The 17,652-nt window shown below is 37.2% G+C and overlaps 1 protein-coding gene across 1 annotated transcript; it reads right to left on the bottom strand.

The window, feature by feature from the left end:
• Positions 1-1,166: 1,166 nt before the first annotated feature.
• On the bottom strand, positions 1,167-17,075 carry LOC131034987 (peptidyl-prolyl cis-trans isomerase-like). Its single transcript, XM_057966609.1, has 5 exons — positions 16,763-17,075; positions 15,609-15,952; positions 1,893-2,168; positions 1,408-1,579; positions 1,167-1,222 (listed from the first exon to the last, which is right to left on the bottom strand). The coding sequence occupies exons 1-5, from the start codon at positions 17,073-17,075 to the stop codon at positions 1,167-1,169; spliced, it is 1,161 nt and encodes a 386-aa protein (XP_057822592.1).
• Between the last annotated feature and the right edge of the window lie 577 nt (positions 17,076-17,652).

Below are 17,652 nucleotides of genomic sequence, written 5' to 3'. Positions count from 1 at the left end.
ACTCTCTGTCTGTAGTTGCATAGTATTTCCTTCTTCATCATCATTCTGGATAATATCTTGACTAGTTTATCAAAGTGACAAACACATCACTCTTCATCTATCCTGAAAAATCATCATGCCTTCTCTGTTGGTCTAGTGGATTACTCTGATTTCATGCACTTGAGGCTCTTTGTGATTCACTAGTAAATTTGGTGTGACCCCTCAAACCTACCTTTACCTCTTCTTCCTTATCTCATAGAACTATGATGCACACTATGCATAATAGGAGATAAGCTTCACTTACCAGTGGCAGTGGATCCTTGTCATCTACATCGTGCAATGCACTCATGTGGATTCCCTATTTGTGCAACATATCTTCAAATAGGCACATGTGATCTGATTGGGCACACTCACTATCAATCATCTCTTCACATGGTGACTGCATCTCTATCCAGTGGGAGTCTTGTTCTTCTGCATCCACACAATGTATTGGTGACCTGTACATCATTATCCTCCTTTGTTGATGTGATTTAGATAACACTCCACCTCTTCATCATAATTAAGAGAACAACATCTTTCTCACTCATAGATGTTATCATTTACTAGTTGTTATTTTATACCAATCTCTTGTCAATATCTTTTACACATGTCAAAAACTAACTTGTGTACTAGTTACTCAAATGGTCATAGTACTGAAAGACATTCTCTCCCTTATGGTGAACTGAAACACTAAGTGACATCAAAGATATCACATTCGGTATGCATCCATGAGAGAGCTGCACATACATCTCCCATACTAATTTCCATCCTATACCAGTTGACATCAATGACAACACAATGCCAACAATACAAATTTTTTACTAGACTCTTAACTATTTCTACTCCCCCTTTGACAACAATGCCAAATAAAGAAGTAAAATACATACATTACATCAAAATTTGTCATAAAAAACTACATGTATTTATAGAGATAAAAGTTTTAATGTCTTTACAATGCAATTCTTAAGAAAACGTCATTGAAATGAAACTTCAACTATATTAGATCATTGTCCCAAGTTTCTAACAATGTCTCAGTAATCTCAACATGTGTCAAGATCTGAGCAACAAAATCCTCCATAGCATCAAATGTACTGATCTATGGGGTAGCGAAAATTGCTTTGGTCTCCCTATATGCTCTCTCTAAGATTTCAACTTTCCGAATTAACTGTTTCTTTAGCTCCCTCAGGGATCTTATCTGCTTCACCTGTTTAAAATCATAAATTTCTAATATGTGTTGTAAGGCATCAACTGATTTACCAAAATCCAAAGTGGAGTCCTATACCAGTATGTATGCTTCACTTATCCTTTCTAGTTCCTCTCTGCATCTTCTCTCTTTGTTTAATTTGGAACAGAATAATGATACTTTCGATATAGTGGCCAAAATATTACCTCCAGTGTCTAATCTGGTTTTCAAAAGATCTTTCTTTACTGTTAAAGGAACCTTACCTTTGTCACTTTCTGAAATCAATTGCTCTCCCCTTCTCTTCTTGTAATCTTTTTCTACTAAAGCATGAGCTACCTCTTCAAGTGATTTTAGTTGTTCATTGGCATCAACAAGTAACTGTCCAAGTTTGGCAATAGGGGTAGCTAAATGTTCCGTATCAGTCTCCGATAGGAGACTTGAAAAAATATCAACAATAGTCCTTATAGTCTCTTCTTCTCTTTGTTATTCCTTCAATATTTTCTTTTGTGCCCGGGATTGCATTGCAGTAGCAATCTCGATTAACTCTAAAGACCTCAAATTTTCCATATTAATAGAACCTTTTATGCTCACATAGTCATCATCATCATCAACTATTGTTTTCTTCAGTTTAGATTCAGAAGGTATCTCAGGAGATGTTTTTTATTTCCTCCATTCTCCTCTCCTCTTCCACCTTCTCTGTTTTCTTCTCTGCCTCATCTTTTCTTGTCTCCTCTTCCTCAGTGGTATCTGTGTCCAGTTGCAAATTTTCAACAGTATGTTCTTTCACCAATGCTTCCTCTTCCTTATCAACTAAATCCTTTTGATTATCCTTAGTAGCAACATTTACATTTGCATCTACACTTATATTGTCTGGAGTAGTCTGAGTTTCTGTTGACTGTGTATTCACCGGTTGCTCAGTTGAGCTTTTGTTTGCTTCTTTCTCTTCTCCTTTATTCTCAACCTGTTCCTACTGAGTATCAAACATCTACATTGTCAGCAGTATTAGCAACATTATCTACATCATCAATATCATTATCTATTATATCTACCGGTTTAGTATCAATAGGATCATCTTCCATATATTTGTTGTCCGGTTCAAACTGTATGATCTTTACACCTTTAGGAAGTTCTTCTGAATTTGGCTTATCGGGAGTAATATCCTCAATTACTTCATCTTTCTCCTCTTCTTAATTGGGAATGAGACCTAAAGCCTTTTTCACCAAAATCTCAATCTCCTTTTGAGTTGATTTGGTCTCTCCAAGAAGAATTTTTAATATATTCTTTGAACAGAACAAAGATTTTGTATTAACCTTTATCTATTCAACTTCCTCTTCAGTTGCTTCTGGTTGCAAGTTTTTAAGTGTATAATCAATAAATTCTTTATCAAGGCTAATTGCCCCTTGCCACCTAGCATCAATAAAATTATATAAGAAATATGGAATGTGCCCTTGTAATTCAATGAGGGCTCTACTAAACTTGTTCATACTGAAGATGACTACATCTTCAATCTCCCTTCATTGACTTTCAGACAAATGAGTAAACAATATATTTAAACCTTTGTAAGTACCATACTCCTTAATAATTGTAATCATTCTAGTGAAAGAATCTTCAAGTGTCAATATTTTGGTAGCTGTGTTAGCTTTTTGAGTAGTCTTCTACTTCTTAGCACTTACCCTTAATGCTCTCTTCTCTTCTTCTGATTTTGTTTCCTCAATATCTATCACTAGTTTGTGAGCTTTCTCCTTCTTTCTTTTTCTGGTTTGGGTAGGCACAACATGAGGTTCAACAGTTTTACCTTTCCTTTGGAATTGTATTTTAGAGGATTTCCCTCTTTGGGATTCAGTAGGCTTCACCTTAGTTTCCTTTGCTTTCTTCTTCTCAAGTGCATTGGCTACTCTGGTCTTACCGGTGGGGGTACCAGTTGGTACACTAGAAGTTCCAATTTCCCTCATATTTGGCACTTGTTGAAGCTATCCGTTCCTTTGTGAATCCATCCTTCTTAGCAAAGGCATGTACATCTTTTCTTACTTTCTTTGCAATCACCAGTTTCCATAATTCGGAGTGCACTTTTAGTAATTTCTCCTTGCAGATTCAAAACCTCTTAGCGGTGGTAACGACTGGTTGAGCTAACAAATGATCAACATAAGAAAGAAGTAGATCTTTATCTACTTCATAATCCATGGGAATTACCATTGTGGTCCTGGGAATAACAACTTGCATCAAGCATGTATCTATGTCAACCATAAAAAAAATAGAATCCTCATACCGACTGACTACCTCTACCAATATGCATTCCCTAGAATGCATTTACTTCTAAAATTTATTAAAATATCCCCATAAATATCATCGATCTTGTTTTTTAGCATCCTAATATTGTTCTTCATCTGCAATAGGGTAGGTGTCCCGGTTATCCATTGTACATCACCAAAATCAAGGAAAAAGTTTTGGATATAAAAGAATAAGCCAATGATAAGCTGTCCAAACTTGAATCTAATCTTCTTGTCCTTCTTGACTTCTTCCAAATTTGCCACTAATTGACTCCTTAGAGCTTTAGTCAAGTCATAGTCCACATTTTCCTTAATCATCTAGTATGCAGTGTGAATTGTTGCTACCGGTATACTGTTTATTCTGCTTGAATAGAAAATTCTACAGCCAATCACCATAGATGCAAATTTAATGGCAGGATCATTAATGTCATTCAAGGTCATGGCTCTTTTATCCCATCTAGATCCAGTTAAATTCTCAACATAATTCTTACGTATAGACCTAGGCAATGGTACTTCACTAATTGAGTAGAAGTTGGTTACAATATGGATTGCTTCCTTAGTGAAAAAAGGATTGCTTCATTTATCGGCTATGCTTCTGAACTATTCTTTCAATCTTCTTGATTCATTACATAAAGATCTATATTATTCATAAATAACTACAACTCCCAAGTCTTCAAATTTTGTAGTGATAAAATGATCCTACATCCTCTACATGCAAAACACCATCTGGTACACCGAATAGGGCACCGACAGGGTTAGTTTCCTCTGACTTGTATGGATGTCATTTGTATTCAGGTCCTACCCTCTCAGTCAAATCAACTAGATGCGGAGTATCCATACTACAATATGCAAAAATTTGAAGCAAAGATAAGGTTCATTGATAAATACCTCTTCTTCTTCAATGCTAGGGTTTTCAATGGTGAAAAATTTCAGTACTCGATCACCAAATCAAACTTTACTTCCATCACCTTAGATTGCTGGTAAATGGTCTGAATGTTGCTAGCACAAACTTATCTCTACTCTGCTCACTTCACCAAAATTTCTCAAGATGCAAAGTGACAAATGAAATTCAAAAAGTTGGATTTATTTACATTCTAACTACTACAATAAATGCATTTAGCAAGAAAACCTGAAAATGCCTTAGCAAACTCTAAAGTGTATTACCAGTAGCAAAAACTCAATGATCTTTACAAGTTATGATCCAAAAACACATCAAAACATCAAAGTGCATCAGAATATGTAGATTTAACTTACAATACATCATCCAGGGTTCAACTCAAGATTTGACAATAAGCTCACCCCAAGTTGTAGAAACAACTTAGTTTGGTGGAGATCAATTCTCCACATTAGGTGAAGAATCTGATTCCTCAGATGGTTTGTTATCACTCTTCTTCTTCTAGGTCTTATTCATCTCAGCTCTAGTTTCTTCAATATCAACCTTCTACTTTCCTTTCTAGTCTACAGGATGATTCACTAGTTGGTTCTTTTGTGTTTTGTAAAACTTGGCAATGTGTCCTAGTTTGTTGAAATGATAACATGTCATTCTAGATTCTCTCCAAGGTCCTGAGTGACCTCTACCTATTCTTCTTTTGTAGTTCATTGCCACATGTCCAAATTTCTTATAGATTGAACAAGTCACATTGACTCTATTTTCCATCTCATAAGGACTAGACAGGTTAACATAGGGTCTTTTCCAATTTGTGTTCCTCTGGTTAGTGAAATTCCTTCTCCAATCACCAATAGGTCTTGGGTTCACGTGAGGTGCTAGATATTTTGCTCCATATCTGTATTCAACTGATCTATGCGCATACATGTTGCATATATAACAATAACCTTCAAATCTCCTAGGCACATATCTAGTATTAGGTCTATAACCAATATTAGCATTAGATTTGGTTCTACAAACATTAGCAGTATGTCCTGGTTTATGATAGTTAAAGCAAACAGGTTTGTAAGCTTTCTTACCAGTAGGGTTCCAAGCCTCAGTGATGCAGATCCCTCCTTGTTACCTACCAAGCACCTCAAAATGTATGACACTGACCCCATAGCACATTGATGGGATCCTATCAAGGCAAGGCTCTACAACTTTAGTACAATCTTCTCACTATCTCCAAGACTCTTGCTTACTAAATTGAGGGTATCTTGCTACAAAACACCCCATGATACCTCGAGGGGTTACAAATAATTTTCACACTGGTTTTGGGTCATACATGACACCCTAAGGTCAGACAAAGCACTAGTTGCATGAATACATGCTCATTCCTTAAGAAACTCACCCAATTAGTCTTAGTTGCTTGTAGCCCTATTTAGTAGGTAAAGGGACCTTAAGTTCAGATTTTCCCAAACATCTTGGCAAAAAAATTATGGATTCAAACACCCTTTTGTAATTTACACAAGTCCCCAAAAGTAAGGGTCAAGGTCTAGAAAATAAAGGTCTTTGCCGGTAGGAAGTTGACTGTCCTAAAAGGGCTAATTAGACCTCTTTTTTGAAGTAACTATGCTCAGATGAATGAACCAATGGATTAAAATCCCATGGGAATGTTTGGAAACATAAATCAATAGGGATTCCAGGGTTACACGCCTGGAAGCATCACCATTTGCATACAAGGTATTTTGTTTGGTCAAGGTCTAGGTAGCCACATATAGATGTCTACCTAGGGTCGCTCCAAACACTTCTCTCCCTTGCTCCTCCTAAAAAACACTCTCCTAAATCTAAAATAAATTGACCATACTTTCCTTTCACCAAATCCCATGAGCCTCAAATTGGTAAAGTGCAAGATATGGCCATGAAGGAGGAAAAACCCAAGGTAAACCCTGGTTTTCCGGGTACCTACAGCAAAACTTGAATATCAGAAGCAACACACACAATCAAGAATTCAAATCAAAACTAAAATAGATTTAACTATCCCCTCAAATCAATTCACATAATTGGGAATGGATCCCAATCTATACAAAATCGTACCACGGACCAAAACTCTAGAATTGCAAGAAAAACTCAGAATTCTATTAGTTTGTTTTCATCAAAACTCTTCTCCGTACAATCACCTCTTGGAAATTGGATCCACGAGGTGTATAAACCATTCCTCAACTACTCTCAACCAAAAATAAAGAGGTTAGAGCCATTGGAGGAGTTTCAAATTACAAAATGCAAAAAGTGCATAAAAGTTGCTCATGACAACTTTTGACAACTTTTGCAAAAGTTGTCAAAATGTCATCTTTCACCTCCTAATGCCTTGGTTCAAGTTCAAAACCTCCTAAAACATCTTAAAACACTTAAAACCAACACATTTGATTTGCTATTGTCCAAAAGTCTTAATTGGCTCATAGAAATGCCAAAATAGGAGTTTGGCTCACAAGATGGTGTTCATTATTACAAACATATAATGCATGATTGGAAACCTATATAAAACATCCTTAAGAAATTTTTAATGCCTTATCCTCCATTATTAGAGTCTGACTTGTCATCTTGAAGGGTTTGATGAGGTTCTACTGCACCATACTCCCCGGAAGAAGAAATCTCAAGTCCCCTCGAGATGAGAGTCTGCAGGTCTACACCATGATCTTTGATCTGTTGCTCTATCATCCAGACTGCTTCAGTATCAAGTTGTCCTTTCCAAGCCACCAAATACTCCATATAAAATTTACTCCTGGTTCGCTTGGCAACCTTAGTATCTATAACCTTATGCAACTTTGGTGGTTCATGTCTAGGAATGACATCATCAACAATGTCCTGAATTATGTCTTCGCCTACATCAACACTACACTTATAAAGAGTTAAGTCACAAACATTAAAAATAGGTGAAAAACCAAGATCAGATGGTAGTTGAAGTTCATAGGCATTTGAACCACATTTCTTCAAGATTTGGCAGGGTTCAATCTTTCTTTGCATCAACTTTGTGTATCTTCCTTTTGGAAGTCTTTCCTTCTTGAAGTCAACCCACACCAAGTCTCCTACATCAAACTGAACATCTCTCTTCTTTTTGTTAGCATGAGCTTTATATCTCTCTGCAAATTGTTGAAGATGGGTCTTCACTTGGTCATGGATCTCTTGTATGGCAGCAGCAAAGGTTTCTCCATCTGAACTAATGGGTTCTCCTTGAGGTATCTCTCTCAACTCCAACACACCCCTTGGGTGGATTCCATATACAATCTGGAAAGGTGACTTACTAGTACTCCTATTCACTATATCATTATAGGAGAATTCTTCCTGAGACAATATACTATCCCACCTTTCTCCATGCTGTCTAGTCAAACACCTTAAGAGATTCCCTAGTGATCTATTTACAAGTTCAATTTGACCATCTGTTTGGGAATGGTAGGCTGAGGAGAAGGATAAATTTGTAACAAGCTTCTTTGAAAGGGTCCTCCAAAAGTGACCAATAGATTTTACATCCCTATCAAAGACTATGGTCAAAGGCAAGCCATGTATCCAGACAATCTCCTTAAAGAAAAAGTCTACTACATAAGAAGTATCACACGTTGTTTTGCATGGCAAGAAATGTGCCATCTTACTGAACCTATCCACCACTACAAAAACACTATAATATCCTTTCCTTGTCCTAGGCAATCCTAAAACAAAATCCATACTTATGCTTTCCCATGGTCTTGAAGGTATGGGTAAAGGCTAGTATAAGCTTGCATTGGTGGACTTTCCTTTTGCTTTTTGGTAGACTACACATGTCTCCACAAATCTCCTAACATCTATCTGTAGTTTGTGGAAAAAATAGCATCTTTTCACCAAATCTAATGTCTTGTCAAGACCAAAATGTCCTGCCATTGCTCCACAATGTTTTTCCTTAATGATATTCAGTCTCATAGATCATTTGGGTATGCATAGTTGTGCACCCTTAAACAACAATCCATTTTGAATAAAAAATTCAGAATACTCAACATGAAACCATTCATCAAATGAAGTACATACCTTGTAGGCCTCTCCAAAATATTCATCATCCTCATACATGGTTTTCAAAGAGTTTATTCCAACACTCTCCAACTAAATTTGATTTGCAGTTAGGACTCTTCTTCTCAAAGCATCTACCACCTTATTCTTGATTCCTTTCTTGTGCTTAAGAATGAAAGTGAAAGCTTGTAGGGTCTCTACCCATTTCATGTGTTAGTGATTCAACTTTTCTTGACTGGTTATGAAGCTAAGGGCTTGATTGTCTATGAAAACTATGAATTCTTTTGGTAGCAAGTAGCGTCTCCATTTTTTCAAGGATTGGACTAGAGCATACATCTCTAGGTTATAAGATGAATATCTCCTCTTTGCCTCATTCAACTTCTCACTCAAGAAAGCAATAGGTCTTCCTTCTTGTCCAAGCACTACTCCAATGGCCATATGACTAGCATCACATTCCACTTGAAATATCTTGTTGAAGTCAGGTAGGGCAAGGACCGGTTGTTCTACAACTTTTCTTTTCAATGTTTCAAAAGAGTTATCAGCTTCTTCTGTCCAACTAAACTTACACTTTTGTCCTCCCTTTATTGTATCAAGAATATGGGCACAAATATGACTAAAGCCTCTTATAAAATTCCTATAGAAGGTAGCTAAGCCATGGAAACTCCTAACATCATTCATTGTCCTAGGTGTAGGCCAAGACAATATGAAACTCACCTTTTCTTGATTCATTTTCAATTCACCATATGAGATCACAAATCCGAAGTAAATGATCTCTTCCTGCATAAAGAAACACTTTTCCAAGTTGATCATTAATTATTCTTCATACAATCTCCTTAGGACCAGGTCTACATGCTTTAGATGCTCTCCTTTGGTTTGACTCAAAACTAGAATGTCATCTAGGTAGACTATAACAAATTTCCCTATGAAATCCCTCAAGTCTTAATTCATTAACCTCATAAAGGTACTAGGTGCATTGGATAAGCCAAAGGGCATGAATTTCCACTCATATAACCCCTCATTTGTTTTAAAGGCAGTCTTCCATTCATCTCTCGGCCTAATCCTAATCTGATGATAGCCACTCTTTAAATCATTTTTTGTAAAATATCTAGCACCCCCCAAACAATCTAACAAATCCTCAATCCTAGGCATGGGAAACCTATACCTATTAGTAATCTTGTTGATATCTCTTGAATCGGTGCAAAGCCTCCAATTGCCTTCTTTTTTGGGTGCCAAGACTATAGGGACTGCACATGGGCTCAAAATTTTTCCAATCAATCTAGATTCCAACAATTCTTCAACATGTTTTTCCATCTCAACATTATGATCTGGTGTGAGGTTGTATGTTGCTTTATTAGGCAAGGTGGATCCAGGTATAAGGTCTATACAATGGTTTATGTCCCTCATGGGAGGTAGTGACCTTGGCATGCCATCAGAGATGACACCCTTGTATTTGTCTAGTAGCTGCTGCACTACAAGGTCAATCAACCTCAATCTATCCTCTTTCTTATCCTCAGACCTCTCCACCTTTGTTACTGTTGGAATAAGGATAAGGGCATAACAAACCATGCCTTCATTTGCCATGTTCATTATGAACTTCTTCCCTCCTAATATCAACACCTTGGCTTCCTTTTGTTTGGTCTCCTCCTCACCCTCCGTTAAAGGTAGAAACTCAATCACCTTACCATCCTTGGTAATGGAATATATATTCCTAGCACCATCATGTTGTGCCTTCAAATCAAAATGTCATGGCCTCCCAAATAGGAGATGGCAAGCATCCATCTTTGCAATGTCAAACATCAACCTATCTCTATAGGTTCCAATCTGAAATTCCACCCAAGCCCGCTCTTCCACAACAACTTCTTGTCCTTGTGTGAGCCATGAGACCTTGTAGGGGCAAGGGTGAGGTAATCTCCTCAACTTCAGTTTCTCCACCATCTCTAGAGACACAAATTTCTCAGTTGAACCAAAATCTATTAGGACCTTGCAGACCTTTCCACCTGCTTTGTAAGTGGTCTTGAATAGAGATTTCCTCTGTGGGGGTTCTCTATCAGACATCTTCATAGTGGTTATTGCTCTTCTGATCATCAAGGCTTCACCTCTTTCAGGGTATCCATAACTGTCAGGGGTATTGACACTTTGGTATGTATTTGTACTTGCCACACTTTGGCAGTTGACCTCTAAAATCAAGTTACTTCTTCTTTCTCCTATGGAACTAGTAGGTTTCTTCGCGCATCTATTAGCCATGTGTCCTTCTTGATTGCAGTTATAACATCTGATTAGACCTCTACCTTGAGATCTCCATCTAAATGGTGGTCTTCTTCCTCTAAAGTTACCTGTCTGATTGTATCCTCCATTGTTATTGGAACTGCCCTCTCCTTCAGTGCCTTCTTGACTCATTTCAATTTGATTTCCAAAGCCATTTCCTTTGCTTCTGAAAAAATTTCTTCCAACCCTCTGTTGCCTTCCTGTTCCTTTATTATTCTGCTCTTGTGTCCTTTTGATCTTCTCTTCCACCTTGATAGAAATTGGATGGCATCTACCAATGGTATATGGGCTAAGAAGGTTCAATTCTTCTTGAATGTTGTACCTTAATCCATTCAGGTACTGGGCAACTTTTTCACTCTCTTCCTCTTTTTTTTTAGACTTCATGCATAGCCTTTGGAACTCCTCTATATATGAGTTCACATCCATCTCTTTCTGCTTGAGATTTTGTCTCCTCTTATGGAGTTGTATTTCATAGTCTTTGGGTACATAGGCCTCCTTAATTAAGGCAACCATCCTCTTCCAAGAAACAATTTTGGGCCTATTGTCCTTAACTCTTTCCTCTTGGACAAATTTCCACCAAGTTAGGGCTGCTCCCTTCAACTTGGACTTAGCAATCTTCACCTTCTGGTGTCCTGGAATGTCTTCACACTCAAAGAAACTAGATAGGGAGTCTATCCAATCCATCACAACATCTGGTTCCATCTTCCCAGTGAAAGTTGGCAAATCAATCTTCTGCTCCATGGTTCTCCTCTCCATGGATTTGAGGGCATTAAGGAAGTGCCTCTAGTCAGGAGAAATTGCCTCTTCCTCCAGCATAGGGATCTCATCATCATCCCCTTCATCACAACTACCAGTGCCTCCATCTTCCTTCCCATCTACTCTTTCTCTCAACCTCTTTAGCTCCCTCTGCATTGCCTTGAAGGTAGTGGCCTACTCTCTTACAATCTTTGCCAATTACATGTTGGTGATTGGTCCTCTAGGGACTTCTTCTTCTTGTCCCTCTGACATCTCTCAATTTTCTATCTCCTTACCAAATCCATTACTAGCTCTGATACCACATTGATGCAAAGCCCTCCTTCTTACTTGCCAAACACCTCAAAATGCATGACACTGACCCCCTAGCACATGGATGGGATCCTATCAAGGCAAGGCTCTACAACTTTAGTACAATCTTCTCACCATCTCCAAGACTCTTGCTTACTCAATCGAGGGTATCTTGCTACAACACACTCCATGATACCTCCAAGGGTTACAAATCATTTTCACACCATTTTTGGGTCATACAAGACTCCGTAAGGTTAGAAAAAGCACCGGTTGCAAGAATACATGCTCATTCCTTAAGAAACTCACCCAATTAGACCTAGTTGCTTGTAGCCCTATTTAGTGGGAAAAGGGACCTTAAGTTCAAATTTTACCAAACACCCTGGACAAAAAATTATGGATTCAAACACCCTTTTGGAAGTTATACAAGTCCTCAAAAGGAAGGGTCAAGGTCTAGAAAATAAAGGTCTTTGCCGGTAGGAAGTTGACTGTCCTAAAAGGGCTAATTAGGCCTCTTTTGTGAAGCAACTATGCTCAGATGAATGAACCGGTGGATTAAAATACCATGGGAATGTTGGGAAACATAAATCAATAGGGATTACATGGTTACATGCCTGGAAGCATTGTCATTTGCATACAAGGTATTTTTGTTTGGTCAAGGTCTAGGTAGCCACATAGAGATGTCTACCTAGGATCGCTCCAAACACTTCTCTCCCTTGCTCCTCCTATAAAACACTCTTGGAAATATAAAAATAAATTGACCATAATTTCCTTTCACCAAATCCCATGAGCGTTAGATTGGTAAAGTGCAAGATATGGCCATGAAGGAGGAAAAACCCAAGGTAAACCCTGGTTTTTCGGGTACCTACAACAAAACTTGAATATTAGGAGCAACACACACAATCAAGACTTAAAATAAAAAATAAAACAGATTTAAATCTCCTCTCAAATCAATTCACATCATTGGGAATGGATCCCAATCCGTACAAAACCGTACCACAGACCAAAACTCCAGAATTGCAGGAAAATATCAGAATTCTATTAGTTTGTTTTCATCAAAACTCTTCTCCATACAATCACCTCTTGGAAATTGAATCCATGAGGTGTATAAAACATTCCTAAACTTCTCTCAACCTAAAATCAAGAGGTTAGAGCCGTTGGAGGAGTTCCAAATTATAAAATGCAAAAAGTGCATAAAAGTTGCTCATGACAACTTTTGACAACTTTTGCAAAAGTTGTCAAAATGTCATCTTTCACCTCCTAATACCTTGGGTCAAGTTCAACCCCTCCTAAAACATCTTAAAACACTTAAAACCAACACATTTTATCCCCTATTTTCCAAAAGTCCTAATTGGCTCATTGAAATGCCAAAATAGGAGTTTGGCTCACAAGATGGGGTTCATTATTACTAACATATAATGCATGATTGAAAACCTATATAAAACATCCTAAAGACATTGGTAATGCCTTATCCTCCCTTATCAGAGTCTGACTTGTCATTTTGGGTGGTTAGGGTTTTCTTCTACTGACCAAATATACATCTAATCTAATTTGATCTACCTTGGATTGCACACCTGCTTTGGAGGGATAAGTCATCACATGTTTTCCATTTGTCCAAAGTATATTTGCTAAGAATAGAAAACCTAACCCTGATTTTTGGCATTGAAACCAGTTGACACATTTATGATCTTGTTGTTTCTTGTTCGAGTTCATCCCGCAATCTGATTTCATGCTTTGATCACTACGCCAACAAATGTTTGATCTTCCTCTAATGTCCATCCTTCATCAAGTCGCAACCTCTGATCTGATCCGCAAATCACAGGCTCCATATTAATTACTCAATTGTAAAAACACCTACCATGCCTCGATGATATAAACACCTTCACCAAATTTTGCCTTCTTGCCACTTGGCACCTGCGTATTGCACATCTCAACATCAAACTCAGCATTCAACTTACTGACATTGGGTCGGTTCATAGTTGATCATCCAGCAAACCCTTTTACCAGTACAAACCGTTACCAGTTCAAACTTACACTATGCTTCTCTGTCGATAGAATACTCAACTGGTCAGCACTCTTGCTAACCTTCCTTATGCACATCTTCATCAGATGGGAGTCTTCTACATCCTGCACCTTGTTGCTTTAATAGTGGACATAATTACCAGTAAAAACCTTGATGACACCATGTCAACATCCTTCAATTGATTCCATCTGAGGCATTTCAATGTCAGTTGCACTCTCTGTCTGTAGTTGCGCAATATTTCATTCTTCATCATCAGTCTGGACAATATCTCAACTGATTTATCAAAGTGACAAACACATCACTCTTCATCTATCCTAAAAAATCATCATGCCTTCTTTGTCGGTCCAGTGCATAACTCTAATTTAATGCACTTGAGGCTCTTTGTGATTCACCTATAAATCTGGTGCGACCCTTCAAACCTACCTTATCTCATAGAACTATGATGCACACTATGCATAATAGGAGATAAGATCCACTTACCGGTGGCAATGAATCCATATCATCTACATCCTACAATGCACTCATGTGGCTTCCCTATTTGTGCAACATATCTTCAAATAGGCACATGTGATGTGATTGGGCATACTCACTATCAATCATCTCTTCACATGGTGACTGTATCTCTATCCAGTGGGAGTCCTATTGTTCTGCATTCACACAGTGTATTGGTGACCTATAGATCCTTATCCTCCTGTGTTGATGTGATTTAGATAACACTCCACCTCTTCATCATAATTAAGAGCACAACATCTTTCTCACTCATAGATGTTATCATTTACCAGTTGTTATATCATACCAGTCTCTTGTCCATATCTTTTACATATGTCAAACACTAACTTGTGTACCGGTTACTCCAATGGTCATTGTACTGAAAGACATTCTCTCCCTTACAGTGAACTGAGAAACTAAGTGACATCAAAGATATCACATCCGGTATGCATCCATGAGAGAACTACACATACATCTCCCATACCGATTGCCATCCTATACCGGTTGACATCAATGAAAACACAATGCCAACAATACAAAAAAATTTCTAGACTCTTAACTATTTCTACTCTCCCTTTGACAACAATGCCAAATAAAGAAGTAAAATAAATACATTACATCAAAATTTGTCATAAAAAACTACATGTATTTATAGAGATAAAAATTTTAAGGTCTTTACAATGCAATTCTTAAGAAAACATAATTGAAATGAAACTTTAACTGGTTTAGATCATTGTCCCAAGTTTCTAACAGTGTCTCAGTTATCTCAGCATGTGTCAAGATCTGAGCTGCAAACTCCTACATAGCATAAACTGTACTCATCTCTGGTGTTGCCAAAATTGCTTCGGTCTACCTGTATGCTCTCTATAAGATTTCAACTTTTGGAAATAACTTATTCTTCAGCTCCTTCAAGGATCTTATCTGCTTCACCTCTTTAAAATCATAAATTTCTAATATGTGTTGTAAGGCATCAACTAATTTAAGAAAAGCCAAAGTGGAGTCCTGTACCGATATGTATGCTTCACTTATCCTTTCTAGTTCCTTCTTTGCATCTTCTCTCTCTTTCTTTAATTTGGAACAGAATAATGATACTTTCGATATAGTGGCCAAAATTTTACCTCCAGTTTCTAATCTGGTTTTTAAAAGATCTTTCTTCACTGTTAAAGAAACCTTACCTTTGTCACTTTCTGAAATCAATTGCTCTCTCCTTCTCTTCTTGTAATATTTTTCTGCTAAAGAAGGAGCTGCCTCTTCAAGTGATTTTAGTTGTTCACTGGCATCAACAACTATCTGTCTAAGTTTGGTAATAGGGGTAGCTAAATGTTCCATATCAGTCTCTGGTAGGAGACTTGATAAAATATCAACAACAGTCCTTATAGTCTCTTCTTCTCTTTGTTGTTCCTTCAATCTTTTCTTTTGTGCCCAAGATTGCATTGCAGTAGCAATCTCCATTAACTCTAAATAACTCAAATTGTTTATATTAATAGGACCTTTTATTCTCATAGAGTCATAATCATCATCAACTATTGTTTTCTTCAGTTTGGATTCAGAAGGTATCTCAGGAGATGTTTTTATTTCCTCCATTGTCCTCTCCTCTTCCACCTTCTCTGTTTTCTTCTCTGCCTCATCTTTTTCTGTCTCCTCTTCCTCAGTAGTATCTATGACCGGTTGCAGATTTTCAACAGTATGTTCTTTTACTAGTGCTTCATCTTCCTCATCAACTAAATCCTTTTGATTATCCTTAATAGCAACATTTACATTTGCTTCTACACTTACATTGACTGGAGCAGTTTGAGTTTCTGTTGACTATGCATTCACCGGTTGCTCAGTTGAGCTTTTGTTTGCTTCTTTCTCTTCTCCTTTGTTCTCAACCTATTCCTGCTAAGTATCAAACATCTGTACATTAAATTCAAAAACATCTACATTGTCAGCAGTATTAGCAACATTATCAACATCACTAGTATCATTATCTATTATATCTACCAGTTTAGTATGAATAGGATCATCTTGTATATATTTGTTGTCTGGTTCAAACTCTATGATCTATACACCTTTAGGAAGTTCTTCTGAATTTGGCTTATCAAGAGTAATATCCTCAATTACTTCATCTTTCTCCTCTTCTTCATTGGGAATGAGACCTAAAGCCTTTTTCACCAAAATCTCAATCTCCTTTTGAATTGATTCAATCTCTCCAACAAGAATTATTGTTAATATATTCTTTGATTAGAACAAAGCTTTTGTATTAACCTTTATCTATTTGATTTCCTTGTCAGTTGCTTCTGGTTGCAATTGTTTAAGTGTATAATCAATAAATTCTTTATCAAGGCTAATTGCCCCTTGCCACCTAGCATCAATCAAATTATATAAGGAATCTGGAATTTTCACTTGTAATTTAATGAGGTCTCTACTAAACTTGTTCATACTGAAGATGACTGCATCTTCAATCTCCCTTCATTGACTTTTAGACAAATGAGTAAACAATATGTTTAAACCTTTGTAAATACCATACTCCTTAATAATTCTAATAATTCTAGTGAAAGAATCTTCAAGTGTTAATATTCTGGTAGTTGCTTTACCTTTTTGAGTAGTCTTCTGCTTCTTAGCACTTGCCCTTAATGCTCTCTTATCTTCTTCTGATTTTGTTTCCTCAATATCTATCACCAGTTTGTGAGCTTTCTCCTTCTTTCTTCTACCAATTTGGGTAGGCACAACATGAGGCTCAATAGTTTTACCTTTCCTTCGGAATTGTATTTTAGAGGGTTTCCCTCTTTGGGATTCAGTAGGCTTCACCTTAGTTTCTTCTTCTTTCTTCTTCTTAGTTGTGTTGGCTACTCTAGTCTTACTGGTGGGGGTACTGGTTGGTACACTGGAAGTTCCAACTTGCCTCATATTTGGCTCTTGTTGCAACTATCTGTTATTTTGTGTATCAAGCTTGCTCAACAAAGACATGTACCTCTTTTCTTACTTTCTTTGCAATCACCAGTTTCTATAGTTCAGAGTGCACTTTTAGTAGTTTCTCCTTGTAGGTTCCAAACCTCTCAGTGGTGGTAATGACCAGTTCAGCTAACAAATGATCAGCATAAGAAACAAGTAGATCTTTATCTACTTCATAACCCATGGGAATTACCCATGTGGTCCTGGGAATAACAACTTGCATCAAGCATGTATTTGTGTCAACCATAAAAAAAATAGAATCCTCATACCAATTGACTACCTCTGCCAATATGAGTTCCCTAGCATGCATTTACTTCTAAAATTTATTAAAATATCCCCATAAATATTATCGATCTTGTTTTTCAACATCCTAATGTTGTTCTTCATCTCCAATAGGGTAGGTGTCCCTGTTATCCATTGTACATCACCAATATCTGGGAAAAATTTTTGGAAATAAAAGAATAAGCCCATGATAAGATGTCCAAACTTGAATCTAATCTTCTTGTCCTTCTTGACTTCTTCCAAATTTGCC

Source organism: Cryptomeria japonica, chromosome 4, assembly GCF_030272615.1.
Source record: "Cryptomeria japonica chromosome 4, Sugi_1.0, whole genome shotgun sequence".
In the NCBI taxonomy this organism is placed as follows: domain Eukaryota; kingdom Viridiplantae; phylum Streptophyta; class Pinopsida; order Cupressales; family Cupressaceae; genus Cryptomeria; species Cryptomeria japonica.
Note: the sequence above shows the minus strand (reverse complement) of the source record. Positions and strands in the feature narration are given on the sequence as shown.

Coding starts and splice junctions, on each gene's coding strand:
- LOC131034987 (XM_057966609.1), bottom strand. CDS start 17,075: ATGAGGCAAGTTGGAACTTCCAGTGTACCAACCAGTACCCCCACCAGT. Junction 15,953..16,762: donor GCAGAAGACTACTCAAAAAG/GTAAAGCAACTA, acceptor ATGTAAGTGTAG/AAGCAAATGTAAATGTTGCT. Junction 1,223..1,407: donor AACCAGATTAGACACTGGAG/GTAATATTTTGG, acceptor GATTTTAAACAG/GTGAAGCAGATAAGATCCCT.